Here is a 25,651-nt window from a genome sequence, read left to right on the forward strand (position 1 = left end):
CTTTGATCATGTTCAAATTGCTAAGTGAATGCCAATTGTCCTTATGAAAATGCAAATAGTTCAATCATACATATTATGCTTTTTTTCTTAAAGTATAATGAATGTCAGCATTTATAATTATTAAAATCTTTTCTTTTTGATTATTAGACTTATTGGAGTCTAAAAAAGAACAAAGAGAATGCATTTCCTTTTGAAAAGATTAGTGTTCAAAACAGTGCAAAAATATTCTATTTCAGTACTGACCCCTAACAGCATGGCACAGAATAAGATTTGTGTAAACCTTTAACTTGAAATATGCATGTTTTTTATTCAACCAGTCAAGTGCTTTTAAGAGACCTGGAATATGAATTATTATTATTGACCTAAGAGGGTCAAGTATTTTAAATCCAATCAATTCATGATTATTCATTTGTGAACTCTGCAAGCTAGTTGCTTTCTCAGTCATATATCCCAGCTGCTTCAATTCTTTGCTGTTTATGTTTTTTTTAATTAAATGGTTGATGGAAACAGAAACCCATCCTTGTCTTTATTCCAGGGTCTTTTAGCACAGTTATGCCATGATCTATGTATTGAAATTCATTAAGACATTCCACAATGCCTTATAGTAGGAGTTGTTCATTCATGATACACTGTTTTACCTGCCACAGTTGTTTCATATTTGTGTGTACATATATTTTCAATTCTCTAAGGTAAATACCAAACATCGAGCTGATGGGAAAATGTATAGTTTTAAGAAACTGACCAACTGTTTTCCCAAATGGTTGTGAATTTTCACATTCCCAGCTGCAAGGTCTGGGAGGTCCAAGGGCTCCACAATTTTTACAACCCTTGGTGTGGTCAGTCTTCTAAATCTTAGTCATGAAAGCGAATGTGTTGTGGCAACTTTTAATGGTTTTCATCAACATATGTATTAACAATGTCGAGCCTTTTGGCCTGTATTTGTTTACCACTCATATATTTTATTTTACCTTTTGCCCAATATTTTCATTTTGTCTTCTTAGTATAAAGGTGTAAGAGTTCTTTATATATCTTAGACATAAGCCTTTGAAATATGTTTTGAAATATATTTTTCCCAAGTCTATAGCTTGGTTTTTCATTTTGCTAACAGTGTCTTTCAAAGAGCAAAATTTTAAATTTTGATGAACTTCCAAATTATCAATAGTTTCATTTTGTGGCTCATTCTTTATGTGTCATATCTAAAAATATTTACCTAACCTATAAAATTTTAATAATAATGAGATCTTATGTTTAGGCCTCCTATTCATTTCTTGTTAACATGATATGCAATAAGGGTCTAATTTCAAGATATATACATGTTAAATATATATCACATCTAATTGTTTCAGCAGCCTTTGCTGAAAAATTATCTTTTCCTCATTGAGTTTCCTTCACAGCTTGGTTGAAAATCAAATGACAAGATATGTGCTGTGCCGTGCTGTGCTAAATCACTTCAGTGGTATCTGATTCTTTGTGACCCCGTGGACTGTAGCCCGCTAGGCTCCCCTGTCTTTGGGATTTTTCCAGGCAAGAATACTGGAGTGGGTTGCCATGGGCTCCTCCAGGGGATCTTCCTGACCCAGGGATCAAACCCACATCTCTTACATCTTCTGTATTGGCAGATGGTTTCTTTACCACTATTACCACATGGGAAGCCCTGACAAGATATATATGGGTCTATATTTAGATTCTCTATTTCAGTACATTAACCTTTTCATGCTAATACCACAATGTCTTGATTAACGTAGCTTCTTTTGCTATACTTTTGCTTTATATAAAATTTTACGGAATGGAATTATACAGTATGCTTTATGAAATCCTTTATTCCCGACTTCCTTTTTTTTCCTGACTTCCTTCATTTGACATTATCCTTTCAAGGGTAATCCATACACATGCCTGTGTTTTCTTTCTTTGAATTTCTGAATATACTGCCAACTGTTCAGTAGTAATAGAATTCTCTCTTATCGTCAAACTACCCCTCTGGTAGTTGAAAGTATTAGAAAGCAGATGAAAACGGCAAAATAGATTGCACAATTTCTAGAAGAGTGCTCTAGGAAATTGACTCAGAAATGAAAGAATAATGAAAAAAGTACTGTTGAGCAAGCAGCAAAAACTTGGTTGATACTGAATTGCATGTATCTATAGTGAATTACATATTCAAGACACTGTGAGGGTTTTCAGTGAAAGTTTCGTTAAAGGTAATAGTGAAATATCTAGACAATGAGGATACCAATACGGGTCTGTCAGTTTTGACATTCTTTTTTCCTTTTGTGTCAATTAAAATTTCCACATGGAATCATTTTCTTTTTGTGAAAAAAAAATTCATTTAACATTTCTAGGAGCTCAGATGTGCTGGTAATGAATCCTCTCAGCTTTTGTTTGAGAATGTATTTATATCACTTACATTTTTGAAACATATTCTACTTAAAAATTCCTAGATGAAGTTTCTTTTTTCAGTTCTTTACAAGTCTCTATTGTTTTCTCCCTTGTATAGTTTCAGGTAAGAAGACTTCTATAATTGTCTTTTTTATCTGGCTGCTTTTGTAATCTTTTTTTTTTTTTTTTAACCTGGTTGCTTTTAAGAATTTTTTTAATCACTTGTTTTTAGTAATTCGATTGTTATTCAAGTTGGTGTGGTGTTCTTTATATTGCTTCTGTCTGGGTTTGTTAAAATTTTTGATTCTGTGGTTTTAGTTTTCATCAGACTTGCAAATATTTTTACCATTATTTTTCCTTATATCTTATTTTTGTCCAACTCATGTATGGATGTGAGAGTTGGATGGTGAAGAAAGCTGAGCGCCGAAGAATTGATGCTTTTGAACTGTGGTGTTGGAGAAGACTCTTGAGAGTCCCTTGGACTGCAAGGAGATCCAATCAATCCATCCTAAAAGAGATCAATCCTGGGTGTTCATTGGAAGGTTTGATGTTGAAGCTGAAACTCCAATACTTTGGCCACCTCATGCGAAGGGTTGACTCATTGGAAAAGACCCTAATGCTGGGTAGGATTGGGGGCGGGAGGAGAAGGGGACGACAGAGGATGAGATGGTTGGATGGCATAACCGACTCGATGGACATGGGTTTGGGTGGACTCCGGGAGTTGGTGATGGACAGAGAGGCCTTGGCGTGCTGCAATTCATGGGGTCGCAAAGAGTTGGACACAACTGAGTGACTGAACTGAACTGAACCTACTTTGGGGTCTCAGAAACACCTTTATTAGACAGATTGATATTGCCTCACAGTTCATTATTTCTGTACCTATTTTTGTTCAGTCCTTCTTCTAGGTGCTTAATTGTGGATATTTTCAATTACTAGGCTTTCAATTCCTCTGATCTTTTTTTCTGGGGTATCTACTCTTCCATTAATCTTATCTATGTCATTTTGATATTTCTGATATTGAGTTGTTCATCTCTAGAAGTTCATTTGGATCTTTCTGAGGTTTTCTATTTCTCTTTTAACATAGTCATATTATTTCGCACATCTTTGAACATATTTTAGATTTATGTATGTGCTTAGTCACTCATCCATATCCGACTCTTTGTGACCCCACAGACTGTAGCCCGCCAGGCTCCTGTGTCCATGGAGATTCTCCAGGCAAAAATGGGTTGCCATGACCCTCTCCAGGGGATCTTCCCAATTCAGGGATCAAACCCAGGTCTCCCACATTGCAGGTGGACTCTTTACCAGCTGAGCCACCAGGGAAACCCAGGAATACTGGAGTGGGTAGCCTATCTCTTCTTCAGGGGATCTTCCAAGCCAGGAATCAAACCAGGGTCTCCCAGCATTGCAGGCAGATTTTTTACCAGCTGAGCTACCAGGGAAGCCATAATTATTTCAAAATTCTTTTTTATATTTGGGTATATTTCTATAGAAATGTCTGGTAATGTTTTGTTTAATTTTAAGCATTGTTAGCTTTATGTTGTTGAATGTTGGATTTTGTTTTATTGCTTCAAAGGGTGTGCAATTTTGTTTTCCCATAGGGATACCTACTGGATAAATTTTATATTATTGAGGCTTTCTTTTAAGCCTTGTTATGACAAATCCAGTGTAGACTTAATCTAGGACTAATTTAGCCCTGCCACTAAGGTGTACCTCTTCAGAACACTTTAGCAATTCTTCTATTAAAAGACATTTCCACTTTGACTGCTGGGAAAACAAATATTTCTAGTCCTGTGTGAGTACTGAATTGTTCAGTCTGTTTTTCAGTGGTTCTCTCTAGTCTTGGAAAATTTTATCCCACTCACACGTGGATCAGTTCTCAGCCAAAGACTCAAAGGGACCCTGGGTATAAACCTCTAGAACTCTCTCCTCCAGAGCTCTCTCCGATCCAAACTCAGCTTTCTATTCTCTCAACTCAACATGATTTCTAGGCTTTCTTCTCCCTGTACTGTGTTCTAAGAACTACTTTTAGGCAACAGACTAGGTCAATCATAGAAATCACCTCATTTGACTTCTTTTTTCTAGTCATCATACTCATATACTGGCTATTGTCTGATGCCTCAAAACCATGGTTTAATTAACTAATTTTTCCCATTTTTGAGTCCTTTCTTTGAACTCCTGGAATATATGGAAAACTACATTAAAACTACAACAAACACACATTTGGCCAAATACTGAAAAGTCAAAATCAAAATTAAGTTTGAACCAAGGCTAAATCAGAAATAAATATCACCATAACAAAATGAAGTTATGTGATACATAATTAAATCTAAGTTTCAGAAAGAAATGTAATGATTAATGAATATTATGGTAGTTAAATTTTAATACTGTGATATTAGATGACAGAAACAAGAATTCTGCAGTACTAGGATTACTCTACTACTCATTTGTAATATTAACTAGTGAGTCACTCACACCTGAGACTGTTGGAGGCATATATTGCTTAATATATGACTAGCTCTGCTGGCATTAGATTCTGCTCATATTGACGTTCTCATCTAATTATTCAATGTTCCTTCATCTAAATAAAATGGACTTGATATAGTAGATGAACACTGATAGCTCAGTTGGGAAAGAATCCACCTGCAATGCAGGAGACCCCAATTCAATTCCTGGGTTGGGAAGATCCAATGGAGAAGGGTTAGGCTATCCACTCCAGTATTCTTGGGCTTCCCTTGTGGTCAGCTGGTGAAGAATCTGCCTGCAAAGCGGGAGACTTGGGTTCGATCTCTGGTTTGGAAGATCCCCTGGAGAAGGGAAAGGCTACCCACTCCAGTATTCTGGCCTGGAGAATTCCATGCACTATACAGTCGCAAAGAGTCAGACATGACCGAGAGACTCACTTCACTTCACTTCATAGCAGATGAACACCTGGACTTTCCTCCTTGTCTCTACTTCCATTCCTGTATTTGAAGATTTGCTGTGTAATAAAGTTGAAATCTCACTGAAGGCAATCCCACAAACATTTTCTCACTGCTTGAAGAAAATTCTATTTTCAGAAGCTGATTCAAAGTTGTTTTACTTTTTTTTTTTTTAATTTGTAATAATCTTTCAAATACTTGCTGCTTCCCCTTGAGGTTATTTTCCTTTTCATCTTTAATCTAGATGTTTGGAAAAGTAGCAATACTGGCTTTCTAGAAAACACACACACACACACACACACACACACACACAAGTTTCCACATTGCTTACATACCAATTTTAGCCTCATTCCAGGAATGCAATGATATGAAGATCTTCAGAGCAGATAGCATGCGAAAGTACTATTTTTTCACTTGTACAAAAGTACAAGTATTTTCGTTACTTCTCAGCAAGGATCAGGGGAATTCTGTCAGTGTATAAGTTCAGAGATAACAGAAATGATATTAAAGTTGGCAACTGAACTTTTGAAGATTGAGACAAGAGTCAAGCTCAATAGTTGCTTTGAGCTGTTGATATAAGAACTATCTTGATCTTGGCTGGAATTTCTTGAGACTTCTGGAAAATACTCGATGGTTGTCTTATTCTGCCATTATTAGACCTCCCATATTAAAGGACTCTCTTGAGTATTCATTCTAGAACTCCACTTGAAAAGACAGTACTCAGAATTCTCAATGCAGGTGGCCTAGGAAGATTTCCATTTATCTCAGAATCTCATCATCTTCTCTCTAATGTTTTCTTCCATTTCCCTTTCCATGCCTCAAATACATAGTTTATATTTCTCACTACTTAATATTTTTTGTTCATTTCTATTTTAGTTTTTATTCTTGCCAATCTGCCGAAAAAGCCCCTCAAAAAAATTTAAATTCCTTTCAGTGACTTTTCTTAAATGTCAGTGTTGGAGATGGTACAGAGAAATAGTCCCTATGTCACTACATTGTTGTTGCTTAATTGAATATTTACAGCAGTTTCATGCACAGCACCACAATGAGAAGATTCCTTTTCTGTCTTTCTTTTGAAATAGGTTTGATCTCTTTTGATTAATGGCCTGACCCAATTAGCACACAATTCTTACATTCATGAAAATGACAAAATCTGAAAACATTACCTGAACTAGAAAGTTACTCATTTGCTTATCTTTTGAAAATTTCAAGTAAAAGTATAACATTTAATTTAGAAAAAAAAATAAAAATGATACCAAAATTAAAATCTTAATAGAGTTGGAAAACAAATTCCTTCACATAATAGAGATATTAAAAATGAATTTAAATGTCAATTTTGACCCCTCTCACTCTTCAGAGACACTGGCAAGAGAACAAACGAGATGCATGAAGATTCTTTATGGTACATATTCATGCTTACTGAAAGCTGTTAAGGAAGCATTACCCATCTCTGGTGAACTCTGCATAGAATTCCCTGCAGCAGCTGCTCCAAGTCTATTCATCCTCCTTAGTACAAAACATAGGAATGCTAAGATGTTAACACTTGGAGTTCAAAGCATTTTAGTTTCTATATCCTCTCTCTCCTCCAGTCAATAACTCTCCTTGCCTGTTCACTTGATGCCAGCCCCTGCACGCCAGCTGTTCTACTGTGAGCGCTAAGTTGCTTCACTTGTGATTCTACTGTGCTAACGTACTTTTTCAAAGTACTTACTGCACTGTAAGATTAAAAAATTTTTTAACTTTTTTGTTTGGGTTTAGGTATTCTTTGTGTAAAAAGCATTATAAGCCTATTAGAGTACAGTACTATATAGCCAATTGTGTTAGTTGGATACCTAGAACAAATTGGACTTACAAGCATACTCTTGGAGTGGAATTCATTCATATGTAGGACTTCAGTTCAGTTCAGTTGCTCAGTTGTGTCTGACTCTTTGCAATCCCATGGACTGCAGCACGCCAGGCCTCCCTGTCCATCACCAACTCCTGGAGTTTACTCAAACTCATGTCCATTGAGTCGGTGATGCCATCCAACCATCTTATCCTCTGTCACCCCCTTCTCCTCCCGTCTTCAATGTAGCGCTTACTGTACACCAATCAGCTTTTGCTCTAAAACAAATCACTCCAAAATTCAGTGAATTAAAACAACACCATTTATTTAGCTCACAAGTCACTGGGGACAGCTTAGTGGTTCACTGGTCTGAGTCAGCTTGGTTGGTCACTGTTAGGTTTCCTCATGTATCTTTGGTCAGATCCCAGATTGGCTGGAAGCTGGATGATATTGGCTGGTCTCACTTACATGTTTTATACTCGGTAGGCTCTCTACCAGGGTGTCTAAGTTTGTTGTTGTTTTTTCACATGGCTTGTCATCCTGCAGCAGGACAGCTTGGGTTTCTTCACAAGGCAGTTAAAGGATTGCAGATGGCAGCAAGAGAAAGACAGGGTGTTCCTTTATCCAGGAACTCTTCAAATATATTCTGGCATTTTATTTGATATTGTGCCAATGGCCAAAGCATGTCATATGGCCAAACTCAGTCTCACTATTTGAGAGTACATTCATGGGTATGAATGAAGAAGAAAAGAATTTGTTGTGATTTTTACTATTGGCTTAATTATTGATTCCCATATAATTATATCACTTATTCACAGTGACTCTGTTCTCTTTTCTAAACCCAGACTTCCAAAGAATTAATAGTTGAAACAAGGCAGATGAACTCGAGCTGGCACAACCATAATATTATATTACTACAACAAAGAAGTGACAGCAGACAGCTTACAGTATAGAAGTATACACATTCACGATCATTCTAAGAGACAAAATAAAATTAAAGATAATTAAATGCACTAGCCTCTGTAGCATAAACCCAGAGAAAGCAAGAATAGTTTTGAGGGAGACATTAATTGGTTAAGAATACATAATGAAAAAAAAAAGTTACCTATTTCCTAGACTTCAAATTCACCTTCTGCTAAGGTTCTTGTTGGAAACTCCACACGGATTTGTCCATGATATTTTATGCACGTGTTCAAGATACAAATGAATTATCTTCCCTCACTCAAATCTTCTTCCCACAAGTCCCTTATTTTGATTCACTCATTGATTCATTCCACAAATATTTATCTAGTGGTTACCAGGTGCTACTTTTTTCTAAGTGTGGTGATAGAGAAAACAGAGTTTCTTCCCTAAAGGATCTTACATAGAGTACATGGTGAGTACATAGAAAAATTTTAAAATTAAGAAGTCGTAGAATATTGTATCGAGATAAATACAAAGACAAAAACATACACAGGCAGTATCTCTTAGTAGGGAGTAAAAATTTAGCTACCTTGGGAAACAATGTTGCATTGCTTTTTCATTTGAACACTGCTCTAACCTATGACATTGAAATTCTATTTTCAAGTATATGCTCAAGATATATTCTTTCATATGTACCAAGACATATACATATAAAACTGTTAAAAGCATCATTTGTCCATAAGAGCAACAATCTAGGGAAAAAACCAAATGTGTATTAATATGCAATAGAGTATTATTAGATAGATTCTAAAAAGAAAAATAAAACTGTGTTTGCTGGTAAAATGCATACATTTTTAACAGGGGCTTTGGAAAACAGCTTCACATTATATTAATAAGTGGAACAGTCATATATCTTAAAACTTAGAAGTTCTACTTCTAAGTTTTTACCCTGGAGAAATTATTACACATGCCTACCAAAACATATGCAAAGATTCATGTTAACTCTGTATATGTCAGCAAAAGATTTTAGAATGTTTAAGAGTGGAAGAATGGATAAATTAAATGTACTCACACGACGACTGTTTTATGCCAGTAAAAATAAATAGAACTTGGTAAATCTTAGAGAATATAAAAAATAAAAGTCTTAATATGACTTCCTTTTCAACCACAGGAAACCAGCTTGTAAAAAACTAGAAAATCCATCTAAATTAAAATAAAATAGTTTAAAGCATTGGTAAGCTACTGAAGTTGCTGAGATTTGAGGGGTAGCATTCTGAATACAACAGAAGTTTGTTGAGGTGAGCACAACATTCTCCATACTGTTTTTCCCCCATAGAATATTTCATGAATTTTGGAGAAGGACAAGAGGCTAAAAAACTGGACAGATCCAAGCTTCTATGAGTCAAAAAAGCCAGTAGTCCCTTTAGTATCTTCAATGTCCTCGGGAGGCAAACATGGGTGTTCTGATATGCCAAAAGGAAGCTCCAATACTTTGGCCACCTGAATATTGCAAAGAGCTGGCTCATTGGAAAAGACCCTAATGATGGGAAAAATTGAGGGCAGGAGAAATAGGGGGCAACAGAGGATGAGATGGTTAAATGGCATCACTGACTCAATGGACATGAGTTTGAGCAAACTCCAGGAAATAGTGAAGGACAGGGAAGCCTGGTGTGCTGCAGTCCAGGAGCTTGCAAAGAGTTAGACAAGACTTAGTGACAGAACAACAACAGGACAGTCAGCAGGAGGGGCTAAGATTCTAGAGGAAAACAAGGTGCAAATAAGTGACATTGCCATCACAATTGTTTCTCCCTTAGGGAATTTTGTGAAATGTTAGCTAAACAGTGTGAAAGTCTAAGAAGCTAAGCAGAAATTATCTGAAAAGCAAAGTTCTTTTTCAGAAGTTTCACATTGCTAGGGAGACCAAATCTGTAGTTTATGATATGCCAAAGAGAACAGATCTGAGTAAACACACAAAGCTCTCATTTGGAATCCTGAAGAGCTTCACTCCAGAAGTAGGAGTATATCAATGACAGAGAGAACTTAAAAACAAAAACAAAAACACTATAATTCAGTCTAAGATTAGTTCAATCCTTGATTAGATTCAGATGATCTGCCCCTACTCTTATTGCAGGTCAAGGGCTTCCCTGATGGCTCAGCTGGTAAAGAAGCAGCTTGCAATGCAGGAGTCCCAGGTTCGATCCCTGGGTCAGGAAGATCCCCTGGAGAAGGACATGGCGATCACTCCAGTATTCTTGCCTGGAGAATTCCATGGAGAGAGGAGCCTGGTGGGCTACAGTCCGTGGGGTCGCAAAGAGTTGGCCGTGACTGAGCAACTAACACAACATAGAGGAAATCCCATCATCCTGAGTCTCTGCAATAGTTCATACTCAATCTATGGCATTTAATAAAAAATCACGCATGTGAAATGTATCAGTCAGCTCTATCCACAATTGTTGCAAAACAAGCAATCCTACAATCTCAGTATCATGAGACAATGAGTATTTCTTTGTTTCACACCTACAAGTTGGCTAGCAGTGTTTTTTCCTGAGGCTGTGCGTCTGCAGGTCAGCTGGGATAGTTCGGTTTTAGGTTGCATATTTGTACATCAACAGAGGTAGCTCTGCTCTGGCTGTCTATTCTGCAGTTCAGGCTGAATGGGTGACGGTTAACCAGAATCATAAGTGTGCAAAATAGACCATGTAAGCATATCAACTGCTTTGATATCACTTCTACTAAGCACCCATTCACCAAAGCCACCTGGCAAAGCCCAAAGTGAAGGAGTTGGCAAGTACTTTCCATCATCAGTGGGGCCATGAAAACTATGGAATCTATGTGGAAAATTAATGCTAATTGGATGCAGAAAGTGAGGAGAAGGGTAAATAGTGCCACGACTCAGTTTACTTTCTTGGTCAAAATTATTTGTGTCACTCCTACTTACAAAATAACCTTATATTCATGTCAAGATTTAGAAAATCTCATCCAATTATGTTATCGAGTATATATAGATATTCTATTCCAAGATTTTATATAATTTTAAAAGATGTTCTCATTAATCACATTAATATGGAGAAAAAGTATATGATCTTCTCAAAATATACAATAAATCAACTGATGAGATTTAATGCACATCTATGATTAAAAACTCTTATTGAACTAGGAATTGAAGGAAATTTCCTGAATCAGACAAAAGACAGGGACAAAAGCACTGCAGTAAACATCATATTTAATGGCAAAATTTAAAAATCTTCTCCCTGAAGACCATGAATAAGACAAAAATGCTCATTCTCACTACTTTTATTCATCACTGTCCTACTGATTCAAACCAGTGGAATAAATCAAGGGGAAAATTACATAATGGTAGAAAAGAAAGACACAAAATTGTCATCATTCACATATGACACAATATATAAAAATGCATAAAGAATCTGCAATAAAACTATTAGATTTGATTAGTGAACTTAGTGAGTTTGTTGAATATTTAGTCAATATAAAATAAGCAAATATCTATACAGAAAGTACATAAAAATAGATATTCAAATTAAAATATGTCCTATAATAATATAAATACCTTAAACATCCAGAAACAAAAGACATATAGAACCTATACACAGAAATTTTTAAGAGAAATTAAAGGCATAAATAAATGAAGACATATACTGAGTTTATGGTTTGTATTATATAGATGATTCAGTATTGTTAAGATGTCAATTGTCAAAAAATACATTAATTAAAAAATAAATTTGAAAAGGATGTCAATTGTCTTCATGTATATCTATAGTTTCACTATAATTCTATTTAGATTATAAACAATCTGTGTGTGAATTGACACACTGATTTTTAAATTATACAAAAACTCAAAGCTAAAACTAATAAACTCAATCTTAAAAAGAAGAAAGCTGGAAGATACATTGTCAGTGTTAAGAGAGACCCACTGACATAGGATCCCACTTACACGGCAATGGACAAAAGTCACCCACTTTACACCAAAGGAGGCATAGCAGTGTGCACCTGACTAGTGTATCTCCTTGTCCTAACCAAACTGCACCACTCAGAAGCTACCAGCTCTACCAGTGATGAAATAATTCTTCAATCTGCAGCTAAGATAACAGCTGGAAGAGAACTCCCTGTGAGGACAAGAAGCCATCTTCCAGGATGAAGTATATGCCCTAAGTTAACTAAAATGATATAGTTCTATATCCCCAATATATAAAGTATCCGGTCTAGGCTCTAAAGGGTAAAATTTAACTCACTTAACATCATTTCAAGTTGGCCTCTGGGAATTTGTGTTTCTTACTTTAGCAACTTTAAGTCTGTGGTCTGAAGGGGCAAAGTAAATGTCTCATTGAACTTACAGCCATGGGTGAGTTTTTTCACTCTGTGTCTAGAGTTAAAGAAAGGAATCAGTATACTAGCATGAGGAATAGACCCTAATCTTGGGAAGGAGATAGGGTTGTTGTTTCATAAAGGGATAGCCTAGAGTAGATTGTGTGGAGCCCCATACCAAGGTCACAGGACAAAAATCTCCAAAACTGACCGAGCCCCGCAGAAACTGTTGCCATGAGCCTCCGGATTCAAACCGGCCAGCTCGCTGACTCTGTATTAGGTAAAATACCCACCCTATAGCATCCTAACCAATCACCTAATGCCACCCTTCCAGCAGGAATTTTCTTTGTCTTGAGGCTGTAAAAATTGGCTACTAGTCCACAAAAGATGTCAGCTCTCCCTTGAGCTGACCAGATGTTCTCACAGCATCTCCCTTTCCACAGTGTCTCTCGCTCTAATAAACTCATTCACCTCTCATTCTGCCTCATGTCTGGAAATTCTTTTCCAGCCTGCACGTGGATCCCCACAGGTTTGCAGTTGGTGATACAAAGGGGAGACTCTAGGCGCTCCATGCTGAGTCTGACTGATAAAGGCACAAGTGCAACAGCTACGACCTGAGAAGGGCATGCATGGTGACCAGAAGCTCAGGCACAAGCTCCAGACCCAGAGCAGTCAGGGAGGCTCCTTCTAGTATCTTCCTCTTTCAAGTTTCAGCAGGAAAGGAGACCAACCAGAATCCCAGAGAAGCTGTTCATAGATAGGATGGACACATATGCAAATAAAATTAATTTAAGCAGACAAGGGGTGACCTATACTATATAGAACTATCACTCAGATGTGGCCTTCTGAAAAAACTTACTTATGCCACTAGCTGCAGAGAATGTTGCTGATGGTTTACAGCCATGTCCTTCTCAGGGCTTTATTCTCATGAAGGGAGCTTCATGAGAAGTTCATCCATGTTTCAGTCCCCTCTCTGGGGCATTAGCCCTTGCTTCAACTTGGGACAATTCTGAAGGTCATTCCCAGTCTAGACTGTGAGATGGGGTATGGATGACCTTGGGTTCATTTTACTCAGTCCTGCTTTCTTCATTTCTAAATAGCATTTGTTCCCAAACACAGTATCCAATAAATCTTCTTCATACAAATTCCCACTTGAATCTGTTTCTGGGGAACATATCCTAAGACAGTGTTCCTGTTTAGGTTAAACCATAAACATCTATAGCTAGACTGTCAGCACCTTGAAGGCAAGCAGAGTCTCTTCCTACTGTAATTCTGGTTATTAGTATAGAGCTTTGCACATTGCTAGTGCTTCCTGGAAATGGCAACCCACTCCAATATTCTTGCCTGCAGAATCCCATGGAAAGAGGAACCTGGAGGGCTACAGTCTATGGGGTCGCAAAGAGTCGGGCACGACTGAGTGGCTAAACAACAACAACAGTGGTATAACTGATGACCAAATCATGAGCTGTCCTGCCCATAAGATTGTAAACTTCTTGAGAACAGGACTACATTCAATTTTTTTTTTTTACATTATCGGACATTCAATAAAAACATTCAGCAGAGGCTTTCCATAAATTTCCTTTGCTCTTTCAAAAGAAAGATCAACTCTTAGGGTGCTATTGCACAGCAAAAGAGAAGTTAATATATTCATTTACACTGAAAAACACTTTCTTTGTTAGCCTAATAGCATCTGCTTTCCGTTATCTCTTTAGAAAATTCAGATCAGCATCTTCGATCTACTAATTGATGTGGACAGGGAAAAAAGCAACCTGACATGGTTTGCCATTCTGCTATTTTTAAAATTATTTTGACACTGATGCAAAGAAAGTGCCGTTCTTGTGTTCAGAGATATCAAATGTTAAACGATAAATTTTCAGAGGAGATAATGATAGATAATGATGGAAATGAGTTCTTACCAGAGTCATCGCTGGGTTTGAGCTCTCCAGCTTCAGACACTCCAAATTGGATGAGTGCTTCTGTAGCGACGTGAACAAGGGCAGTTTGAGGGAAACGTCAGGGAGCCCTGATTCTATTAACTGTAATCACTGTGGTGTTTCTGCTCGCTGGTACAACACATTTTCCATGTAGCAATAAATGCTGAAGCACATTTCATTAATTCGCGCTTTCCCCTAAACAGCAATGTGTTTAGCTGCAGATCAGTGTGTGACTTTATGGAAGCAAGGGAAGTACAATGAAACAAACCACTGAACCATCTTCCAGGAAAGCTGCAATTTGCTGTGAGGTGCTTTGAACTAGGTCTACTGCCATCAACACAGTAAGGGACCTGCTCCCCTGAGAGTCCAGGGTTCCCCAGGGAAATCTCTCAGGGACCTGAGGTTAAACCAGATTCTGCTACATTCAGTCAGCTTTGCTAGTCTGCTGCAGTTTCTCTCTGGAGGCTTGTGTAGTCAATCTGTCTATGCTTAAGTCAGGAACTTGAAATTCTAATCACCGCCCTGATGGCAGTTTGCAATATGTCTTTTGTGGAGGCCACTGACTGCTTCTGGTGATCCAGCAGTTTCTCATCTGGAGCTTTAGAGAAGGGGCAGTTCTTAACTATGACTCTTCAGAGAATTAATATTGACAGAACACTTGTATGTCTGTAGATGAGTAGTAAGGTAGCCTTGTAGAGACTCAATGAAGTAGAACATTTTCATTTGTAGTTATCAATGCAATAAACACAGTTCTTAGAGTTACTATGTGTAAAGTGTGTGAAGAAATTAGTTTAAGACCGAGAAAGATAATATGAACTGTATTTGACATGGAATTGTAATTTTATTATCATTGGCTACACATATTCCAGTGTTATACGCTCATTCGAAAGTTAGAGGCACATATTTAGATATTTTTGATCAGTGCTTGCATGCATGAGGGGCTAACATCAAATAGAAGGAAATTAAAGGCAGTCTGTAGATCTCAGAAGACTGACTCTTGTATGAAAGTAAGACTGCTTCTTTGCCACGTAGTTTCTATTTTCTCTTTATGATCCCTTACTCTTTCACAGCTTGTCCTGTACAGATAATCACAAAGGACTCCTTTTCCTCTGGCTTCCTCTCAGCTCAGACAATGTACAGCCCCCATGGATGTCAGAGGGAAGGAGGGGGATGAGGTCAGAGTATTTATTCCCCAGGCTCCTTTCCTCCCTGAGGGGTCTCTCTTAGGCTTGTGGTGAGCATTACCTGGAGGTAAGAGTTCTTAGCAACTAACCTTCTCTACATAGCTCCCTTTTCCTTCTAGGTTCCAGTTCAGCTCCTTCCCTTTAATCCTTCAGATCTAAGTGTAGATGCTCCCCAACTCACAATGGTTCTACTTATGATTTGTGACTTCACAATGGTGGGAAAGCCTTACACATTTAGTGGAAACCATACTTTGAATTTTGACCTTTTCCCAGGTTAGGAATATACAGTACCATACCTTCTCTTGATGTTGGACAGTGACAATGAGCACAGCTCCCAGACAGCCAGGGATCATAAGGGTAAACATCCAACATGCTTAGAACCATTTGGTATCCAGATGACCACTCTGGTTTTCACTTTCAGTACATTATCCAATAAATTCCATGAGATATTCAAAACTTCATTATAAAATAGGCATTGGTGGTAGATGATTTCCTCAACTGTAGACTAACCTAAGTGTACAATGCACATTTAAGGTAGGTGAGGCTAAGCTCTGATGTTCTTTAGGTTAGTTGTGTTAAATGCATTTTCAACTTTTAATTCTTTTAACTTATATTGAGTCTATTGGGACATGACCCTATTGTAAGTCAAAGAAGATCTGTATACTGAAAATGTCATTAATATTTTCATACTCTCTGACCACAGTTTTGTAAATAATCCCTTTAGCAAACATACTTATGCTATATTGCTTTGATGTGACATCTGCTTACTCTTCCAAACCAACTGACATACCTCCATCTCTTCCTCTTCTTCTTTCATCAAGTTCTGCTTTTTTTGGCATTCCATGATCTGGTTGCTATCATATGATGCACCTGGATCTCTTCCATCAGATTCATGTCGAATATCCCAGTTTCCAAGCCAGTGCTGTTCAAGAGAAATATAACACAAACCACATAGGTAATTTTCCATTTTCTAGCAGCTACATATGAAAAAGTGTTCAAAAGTCTTAAATTAATCTTAATTATCTATTTCATTTTACCCAGTACATCTGAGTACTCTGCTAAACACTCTACAAACTTTATTTTTTTCTCTTTAAAATAAATTTATGAGTGTTACTCTGATACATTCCATAGTTGAGAAAGGTTCATTCCTTGATGCATTTCAGTTCAGTTCAGTCGCTCAGTCGTGTCTGACTCTTTGCGACCCCATGAATCGCAGCACGCCAGGCCTCTCTGTCCATCACCAACTCCCGGAGTTTACCCAAACCCATGTCCATCGAGTCAGTGATGCCATCCAACCATCTCATCCTCTGTCGTCCCCTTTTCCTCCCGCCCCCAATCCTTCCCAGCATCAGAATCTTTTCCAATGAGTCAACTCTTCACATGAGGTGGCCAAAGTATTGGAGTTTCAGCTTCAACATCAGACCTTCCAATGAACACCCAGGACTGATCTCCTTTAGGATGAGCTGGTTGGATCTCCTTGCAGTCCAAGGGACTCTCAAGAGTCTTCTCCAACACCACAGTTCAAAAGCATCAATTCTGCGGCGCTCAGCTTTCTTCACTGTCCAACTCTCACACCCATACATGACCATTGGAAAAACCATTGCCTTGACTAGATGGACCTTTGTTGGCAAAGGAATGTCTCTGCTTTTTAATATGCTATCTAGGTTGGACATAACCTTCCTTCCAAGGAGTAAGCGTCTTTTGATTTCATGGCTGCAATCACCATCAGCAGTGATTTGGAGCCCAAAAAAATAAAGTCTGACACTGTTTCCACTGTTTTCCCATCTATTTCCCATGGAGTGATGGGACCAGATGCCATGATCTTAGTTTTCTGAACGTTGAGCTTTAAGCCAACTTTTTCACTCTCCTCTTTCACTTTCATCAAGAGGCTCTTTAGTTCTTCTTCACTTTCTGCCGTAAGGGTGGTGTCATCTGCATATCTGAGGTTATTGATATTTCTCCCAGAAATCTTGATTCCAGCTTGTGCTTCCTCCAGCCCAGCGTTTCTCATGATGTACTCTGCATATAAGTTAAAGAAGCAGGGTGACAATATACAGCCTTGACGTGCTCCTTTTCCTATTTGGAACCAGTCTGTTGTTCCATGTCCAGTTCAAACTGTTGCTTCCTGACCTGCATACAGGTTTCTCAAGAGGCAGGTCAGATGGTCTGGTATTCCCATCTCTTTCAGAATCTTCCACAGTTTATTGTGATCCACACAGTCAAAGGCTTTGGCATAGTCAGTAAAGCAGAAATAGATGTTTTTCTGGAACTCTCTTGCTTTTACGATGATCCAGCGGATATTGGCAATTTGATCTCTGGTTCCTCTGCCTTTCCTAAAACCAGCTTGAACATCTGGAAGTTCACGGTTCACGTATTGCTGAAGCCTGGCTTGAAGAATTTTGAGCATTACTTTACTAGCGTGTGAGATGAGTGCAATTGTGCAGTAGTTTGAGCATTCTTTGGCATTGTCTTTCTTTGGGATTGGAATGCATTTGCTCGTCAATAAATATTTATTAAATGCTACTGTGCACCAGAACCATCGTAGGCTCTGTAAGATAAATGAGCAAAGATATGCATTCATGGTGCTCCTATTCCAATGAATGATTCCATTCATTTTGGAATCAAGGTCTTCTAAACCATATTTTCAAATCATCTACTTAATACATGGTTGTTATGTGATTACATTATTTCATTTATTCATCTTTTCCATTTCAAAAACATTCTATGACTTTTTAAAAGTTACTCTGTGATAATAAAGAGTATAAACTTAACTTGGTCCCAACGTTCTTGCATAAGTGTGTTAGTTGTTTAGTCATATCCAACTCTTTGTGACCCTATGGACTATAACCCATCCTCTGCCCATGGAATTTTCCAGGCAACAATACTGGAGTGGGTTGTTATTCCCTTCTCCAGGGGATCTTCCTGACCCAGGGATGGAACCTGGGTCTCCTGCACTGCAGGCAGATTCTTTACTATCTGAGCCACCAGATAAGCCCATATTTAATTTACTTGCACAAACTTAATTCTTATACGCCTATCAAGAATTTCCCCAGGTCCAGATAATACCCTCTGTTCATGTTCTGTATTTTTGTACCTTTTGTGTATCTGATATGGTTCCCTGTGTTTAGCTGTCTCTTTTTCTTTGTCTAACCTTCTATGAATTAACACCTCCCTTTACCACAGTGAATAAGATATATTCTCTCTCCCTGTGTACATTCCAAGATTGATCTCATATTGATTATCCACATTGGTTTCCCTTGGAAATTGTTTTCACAATACAGAAGATTACTCATGAAGTCTGTAATTTAAGCTGGCATAGTTTTAATTCCTGTGTTTTTCTTAGTGCCTTGAAATAATAACAATCATAATAAAGCTGTGATTAAGCACATGAGAAATATTCTGCTATTTGAAGACTTAAATCAGAGACCTGAAAAGTAAATTCCAATATGTTTGATAACAATTATGAAGATTCTACAAATTATAGATCTAAATTCAAAAAACAGATTTTGTGCTCTAGCTTTAAAGTATCTACCCATGATGAATATAGTAATTAAGTCAATGAGGGGGATTCTTTCATTTTATACATATACACACACACACACACACACACATCAAATCATGACACTGTACACTTTAAATATCTGACAATTTAGTTGTAAATTATACCTAAATAAAGCTGAAAAAAATTATCCAAGTATGTAGGCAAGTTTCTAGTAAAAGCATAGAAACAGAAGATTAAAGATCTTCAATTTCTTCCTAGCTTTAGCTGTATGTCTTCCTTAGTCAACCCTTCTAGTCTTTTTTCATACTTAAACATCCTCATTTCTATTGTTATGGGTAAATATATTTTCTTAAGTGCAAGATTTTTTCAAAGTTTCTTTTTTCTTCTTTCTTCTTTACTTTTTAAATTATGAAAGTATGATAACACATTTACAGGAGACTTGGAAAATAGAGAACAAAGTTACATATAGTTCCATTATATATTTAATTATTTTTATAAATAGATAAATTAAGATTTTTAGTTGGAGTTTCATTATCAAACCCTTAAAAATTAATAGAATGAATAGACATAAAAGTAGAAAGATACAGTAGGCCTGAAAAGCACTATGAACCAATTCAACAGAATTAAGATTTATACAATTTTCACACAACAGCAAGATACAAATTCTATTCAAGTTCCCATAGACTATAAACCAGGAGACATTGGAACATATCCAGGGACATAAAAGAAGGTGCAAAAAGTTCATAGTGTAAAGGTATTGATGTCATACAGAGTCTGTTGTCTTATCACTGTGAAATTAAGTTAGAAATCAACATCAAAAGATATTTGAAAATAATCCACATATTTTCAAGTGCAATGTGACATTTACCAAGAGAGATCTTTGACTTAGCCATTGAAAGCCTCAGCAAAGTTAAAAGACAAAAAAACACAGAGGGATTTTTTAAAAACTAAAAAATTTTAAAGCATTTAAAAACTAATATCAAATTGAGAAATTAATATAAAGATGAGAAATTAATAGCAAAGATATTTCAAAAATCTTATGTATTCAGAAATTAAATGTCTGCTTTTAAATGATGTGTATATCTTATAAGCTGTAACAAGGAAAAATAGAAAATACTTGCAACAGAATAAAAATGTAAAAATAATTTTACAAAATTTGTTGCATGCAACTGAAGTTGCTTAATGCAACTAAATACAATGTCAAATTTTGAATAAGTTATAAAAGCAAATACTGGACACTAGCATAAAATCTTGTGAAATTTGAACAAAATTTGTACTTTATATAATGCTATATCACAGGTGAATCTCCTGTGTTTTTTTTTCTATACAACATAGTATTTCATTATATTCTCAGAATTCGAGTAGAAGTTTCAAGCTTCATTCAAATTTTTTTTTAATAATAAGCTTTTAAACTTTTAGCAATAATACTAGATGCCAGAATAAATGGAACTATATCAAAATTTTTAGGGAATATATATTAGAAATCTAGCATTCTATTCATACTTGGTCAAACAACTGGAACCAGAATGCCATAATTTATTTAGCTAAGCAAAAATTCATGTTGTCTAAATTATGTATATTATATTATACATACTCTCTATATGTGTGTACATACATACTCTATATGTATGTGTGTATGTATACAAAACTTTTCTACTACACTTGATAAAAGCTTGGGAAAGAACAACCAAAAAAAGGTGATGGAGAAACTGGAAAACATAAAATAAATGAGAGCAGTGAATGTGAAATAGAAAAAAGTTGAAACAAACTAGGTAAAAGATCATCATATAGTCCAACTGTTTTTAAGCAATGCTACTCACTAGAAACACATTTGGAGCTTTGGAGAAAAAAATAAATACCTGGGCATTTGCATTTTTTGAAACATTCTAAGATAATTCTAATGTGCATCTAGATTTTAAAAAGTGATTACAGGTTTTTCTATTAAAATGGTAGTTTTAGTGATATAGAATTATATTATTTTCTGTTGACCAATCATGATACATGGTATCAAATGAATAATAGTTACATAATCACAATAGTAAAAAATGTTTATCAGTTTTTACAATCAATAGTCAGACAAAAAGTAAAAGATAATTACAATTGCAAGCCATAATGGGAGCATGATTAACCTAACAATGTAAGCTAATTACATAAATTTGGGGACTTAAGGAGAGTGATGTGGTAAGTGGAAGTGCATGCATGAACATATTTTCATCTACCCAGCCAGCCTATGTCTTTTGCTTGGTGCATTTTATTTAGGTAATTATCAATATGTGTGATTCTATTACCATTTTCTTAATTGTTTTAGGTTTATTTTTTGTAGGTCTTTTTCTTGTCTTGTGTTTCCTGACTAGAGAAATTCCTTTAGCATTTGTTGTAAAGTTGGTTTGGTGGTACTGAATTCTATTAACTGTTGCATGTCTGGAAGCTTTTGATTTCTCCATCAAACCTGAATGAGATTCTTGCTAGGTAGAGTATTCTTAGTTGTAGGTTCTTTCCTTTCATCACTTTGAATATATTGTGGCATTCCCTTCTAACTTGTAGAGTTTCTGTTCAGAAGTCAGCTTATATAATCTTATGAGTTTGCATGTATGGTATCTGTCATTTTTCCTTTGTTGCTTTTAATATTTTATCTTTGTCTTTAATTCTTGTTATTTTGATTACTATGTGTCTTGGAGTGTTCCTCCTTGGGTTTATCCTGCCTGGGACTTTCTGTACTTCCTGAGCTTGGTTGACTACTTCCTTTCCCTGGTGAGGGAAGTTTTCAGCCTTTATCTCTTCAAATATTTTCTTAGGTCCTTTCTCTCTCTCATCTCCTGGAACCCTATAATGCGAATGTTGGTCAAAGTTTCTTTTTTTGAAATCAGGGTGTGTTTTATAATCTAAATGTCAAAAGAAACAAGTGAACTCTCATTTAATAAAATGCAAATGCTATTAAATCAATTATGTCTAATTATAGATAGTCTTTCTCAAGGCATCTTATTATCAAAGAAATAAGGTGATCATCAGACTATTAGAAGGACTTGAATACATAACATAATGAAACACTAGCTCAATTGTAAATTCCTCTATGGCAGGGAAAATGTAAATGAGATAAAGCAGAAAGTCTTGGCTTACTCACCTGCAAAAGACAGTGGTGGGGTGGCAAGTAAGGGAACACCAATAAGCTCTACATTATAGTTGTTTGGCAGGGTGAAGACTGAGTTTGCAGAATAGCCTCATTTTTTAAAGAGAAGCTAGAGATCAGAACACTAGCACCAAGATGCATACATAGTTCGTTCCTGACTTCACTGCTTGTTATCAGAGGGACAACTAACAACTCTTCAAGAACAAGATACCAATGAGAGAATCCTAGAATGAAGGAATGAGATTGAAGCATCCCTTGTTCCTCAAAGACCCAAACAGACTGCATTAGGAGATAAAAAACAGTGGCTGCACAATGATCACATTGCGCATCCTCCAAACCTGCACATTATCAGTCAGCAAGGTGTTCCCTGAGCCTATGGTGTCTCCAGTGAAAAGAGAGAACTCAGTGGGGACAACCAGTCTCCTCCTGCATTATGGTCACTTTGTAAAAATTCCTATTTTGATCTTGCACTATGGGGATCAGAGGGAAATCTGCAAGATCCAAACTGAGAATCTGACTGTGAGAGAGAGAGGGAGGGAGGGGCTTCCAACAGTCAGCACGTGGGTCTTAGACTGAGTTCAGAGCTGTAGCACCCAAGCAGTAATCCCAACCAGTGGCTTTGCTCATCTGCTGAACCAAGTTTAGGGCATTTTCAGACAAGGAAACTCTTGCAGGGTGCAGATGTGCTTGATTTGAATCCTCAAGTGACAAGTTCTGCAGGCCCTAGGGTCCAGTTTGCCCATACCCAGGAAAGTTGCTGAGTCACAGCATCAACCAAGTGAAGAATGTCTTTTGGTCGCTTCTGACCAGAAGTGCAGCCCAGCAGCACTGGAACAGAGAGGCAGCTAGGCAGAGTTGATCTCCCCCAGAGCAAAGCCAGTACTGGGCATGGAGGCTTCCCATGTTACGTAGAGGCAGGGGGATTAATTCATAGCCAAGGATAAGTGTAGCTCTGTGTCCCTCCAAGAGAGAGAGCCTGCTTGAGAAACTGAAAGTAGCCTGGAAAAGCCCCTTTCCCTTCCTCCCAGGCAAGGGAGCTCAGACATAGTCTCATCCACCACAGAGCATATCTTCAGACCCCATCTGACAAGAAGGACTGGCAAAACGCCTGAAAGCTGTGCACCCAGCAGGACTCAGGCCAAGAGATGGACAGAGTCAATACTTTGCAAAGGAAAGCCAGTGGCCCTGTTTGGACAGGGAATTTAGGGTACAGTTCTGTTTGAATTAAGACAACAAAGAGCTTAACCAGTTTTTGAAAGGTTTTCTGCTGCTGTGTCTAGGCAGGGAATCTAAACTGTAGTTCCACTCATCTCTGAATAAAACCTTCAGCCAGTCTGACCAGAAAACCTAACCAGAGCACGTGAGTAGCTGCATGGCCCATTAAATAGCCCTATGAACAGTGATACTTCCACAAAGAGCATACCAGTCACACGCCGCATCTGCTGAGCAAAGCTGGGGGCCTCACCTGACCAGCGAATCCAGTACACAGTCAGGCCTGATTTGAGCCGCCAATTAGTGAGCTGTAAAGGCCCTGGGCCCTGGCAGGCTGACCTACCAGGGCATGGAAGTTAATTCACAGTCCCATCTACTACTGAACATTGTATCCAGTCCTGACCATCTAGGAAGCCTGACTGCAGCACTCAGGCAACTGCAGAGCCCATTTTATAGCTCACAGGTGCAAGGATTCTACAGGTGCAGTTCTATCAATCAGTTCTCCGTCAGTAGCACACCCCCTTATACTCCATCACTATCCTCAGAGATTAAACAGTTGCTTCTCCCAAAATGGACCATAATAGCAGACCCCACATGCTTAAAGACATTACTAGCAGAACATCCAGAAACCTCAAATGAGCTGACTGGTGAAGAACTGTTTCTGCCAAAGCAAATTTGTAAAGTCTGGAGGAAGCGTTCCATTACTCAGATATATATATATGAATGTAAAACAATTCAAGGATCAAAAACCATAAGATAAATATGACACCACTCAAGGAAAATTTTAAAGTTTTAATAACTGACCTAAGGAAATGCAGATCTATGGACTTGTTAGACAAAAAATTCAGAATAGTCCTCTTAAGGAATTTTAGTAAACTACAATAGGGCTAACCAAGATACCTTATAATAAAATTATCAGAAGTCAAAAACAAAGAGAGAATTTTAAGATCAGTAAGAGAGAACTTATACAAGGGAAGAAAGTGAATACTACTTTAGCAGAAGAAAGGAAATGACACAGAATAGAGGAAAAATAAATGAAATAGGAAACAGAAAAACAAAGGAAAGACTAACCAAACTAAGAATTGGTTCTTTGAAAAGATAAAGTTGACAAATGAAGGAAAATCCAGACTAATAAAGAAAAAGAGAGAAAGGATTCAAACCAACAAAATTAAAAATAAAATAGGACGCATTATAACTAATACCACAAATTTTCAAAGGATTATAAGAGGTCATTATGAACAACTATACACCAACAAACTGGACAACCTAGAAGAAATGGAAAAAATCTTTGAAACATACAATATACCAAGACTGAATCAGGAAGAAATAGAGACTTGTGATTACCACAAGCAGATGTGGAAGGAGGAGGAATTTGAGGAAGGTTGCTGAAACATACAGACTTCCAGTTATAACCATGTGGAAGGGACGTGGTATACAACCATGATGACTATAGCTAACAGTGCGTGCTAAGTCACTTTAGTCATGTCCAACCCTGTGCGACCCTGAGGACTATAGCCACCAGGCTCCTCTGTCTATGGAATTCCCCAAACAAGAACACTGGAGTGGGTTGCCATGCCCTCCTCCAGGAGATCTTCCCAACCCAGGGTTGGGACGTGTGTCTCTTGTGTATCCTGCATTGGCAGCCAGGTTTCTTTATCACTAGCGGCACCTGAATAGGAAAGTTTTTGAGAGTAAATCTTAAGAATTATAATCATAAGGAGATTTTTTTTCCTTCATTCTTTACGTCTTTCTTTTATCTTTATTGTACCCATATGAGAAGATTGATGTTAACTGACCTACTGTGATAATCATGTCACAATATGTGTAAATCAAACCATTGTGTTAATGGTTTGATGTGTAATCAAACCCTTAAACTTACTGATACATGTCAATCATTTTTCAGCAAAACCAGGAAATGAAGCTAGAAATCTGTATATGTTTATGTATGTATTTGTGTGGGAGGGCATGTGAAAACTTCTAACTCCTATATTTGAGCAATAATTCAATTCTATTTTTGGTTTTAACAGATTATAAGCCAGCACTGCATGGCTTGAGCCAGCTTCTAACGTCAAATATAAGAAAACCAAACTCTTAGGAAATGACCTTAAAATCACTTAGCATTTTAATCTTAATAGATACATTTATAATTTGTATAACACATTTTTGAATAATTGAAGTTGAGGGAACTTGGTGTAAATACAATTGTTATCATGGAGAAAAATGGATATTTTACAGATATATGTGAAATTTTGAATAGTATCCACACAGAGAGAGTATTCTGGTTTATTCTAAATGATAAGTCAGTTATTGCATACTTTACACACTGTTAATTTTAAAGGTACTTTAA

General features: G+C 37.1%; 2 protein-coding genes across 3 annotated transcripts in view; both read right to left on the reverse strand.

Annotated features, from left to right (window-relative positions):
• Positions 1-15,642, reverse strand: part of CHL1 (cell adhesion molecule L1 like) — a 461,636-nt gene extending 445,994 nt beyond the window's left edge. The window contains exons 1-2 of one of the 2 annotated variants that reach the window (XM_081528255.1): positions 15,553-15,642; positions 14,262-14,474 (exon numbers count right to left, since the gene is read on the reverse strand). The gene's annotated coding sequence lies outside the window, so the exon portion shown is untranslated. Of the gene's footprint in view, positions 1-14,261 lie in introns of both variants that reach the window. The other variant, XM_081528260.1, reaches the window with a different exon arrangement.
• Positions 14,262-25,651, reverse strand: part of LOC145520804 (uncharacterized) — a 244,974-nt gene continuing 233,584 nt past the window's right edge. Inside the window, exons 3-4 of the mRNA XM_081528269.1 lie at positions 16,254-16,385; positions 14,262-15,973 (exon numbers count right to left, since the gene is read on the reverse strand). Coding sequence (XP_081384395.1) covers positions 15,914-15,973; positions 16,254-16,385 — 192 coding nt within the window. The 3' untranslated portion in view covers positions 14,262-15,913. The remainder of the gene's footprint in view (positions 15,974-16,253; positions 16,386-25,651) is intronic.

Source organism: Giraffa tippelskirchi, chromosome 9, assembly GCF_054371585.1.
Source record: "Giraffa tippelskirchi isolate mGirTip1 chromosome 9, T2T-mGirTip1v1.2.pri, whole genome shotgun sequence".
NCBI classification, from domain to species: Eukaryota; Metazoa; Chordata; class Mammalia; order Artiodactyla; family Giraffidae; genus Giraffa; species Giraffa tippelskirchi.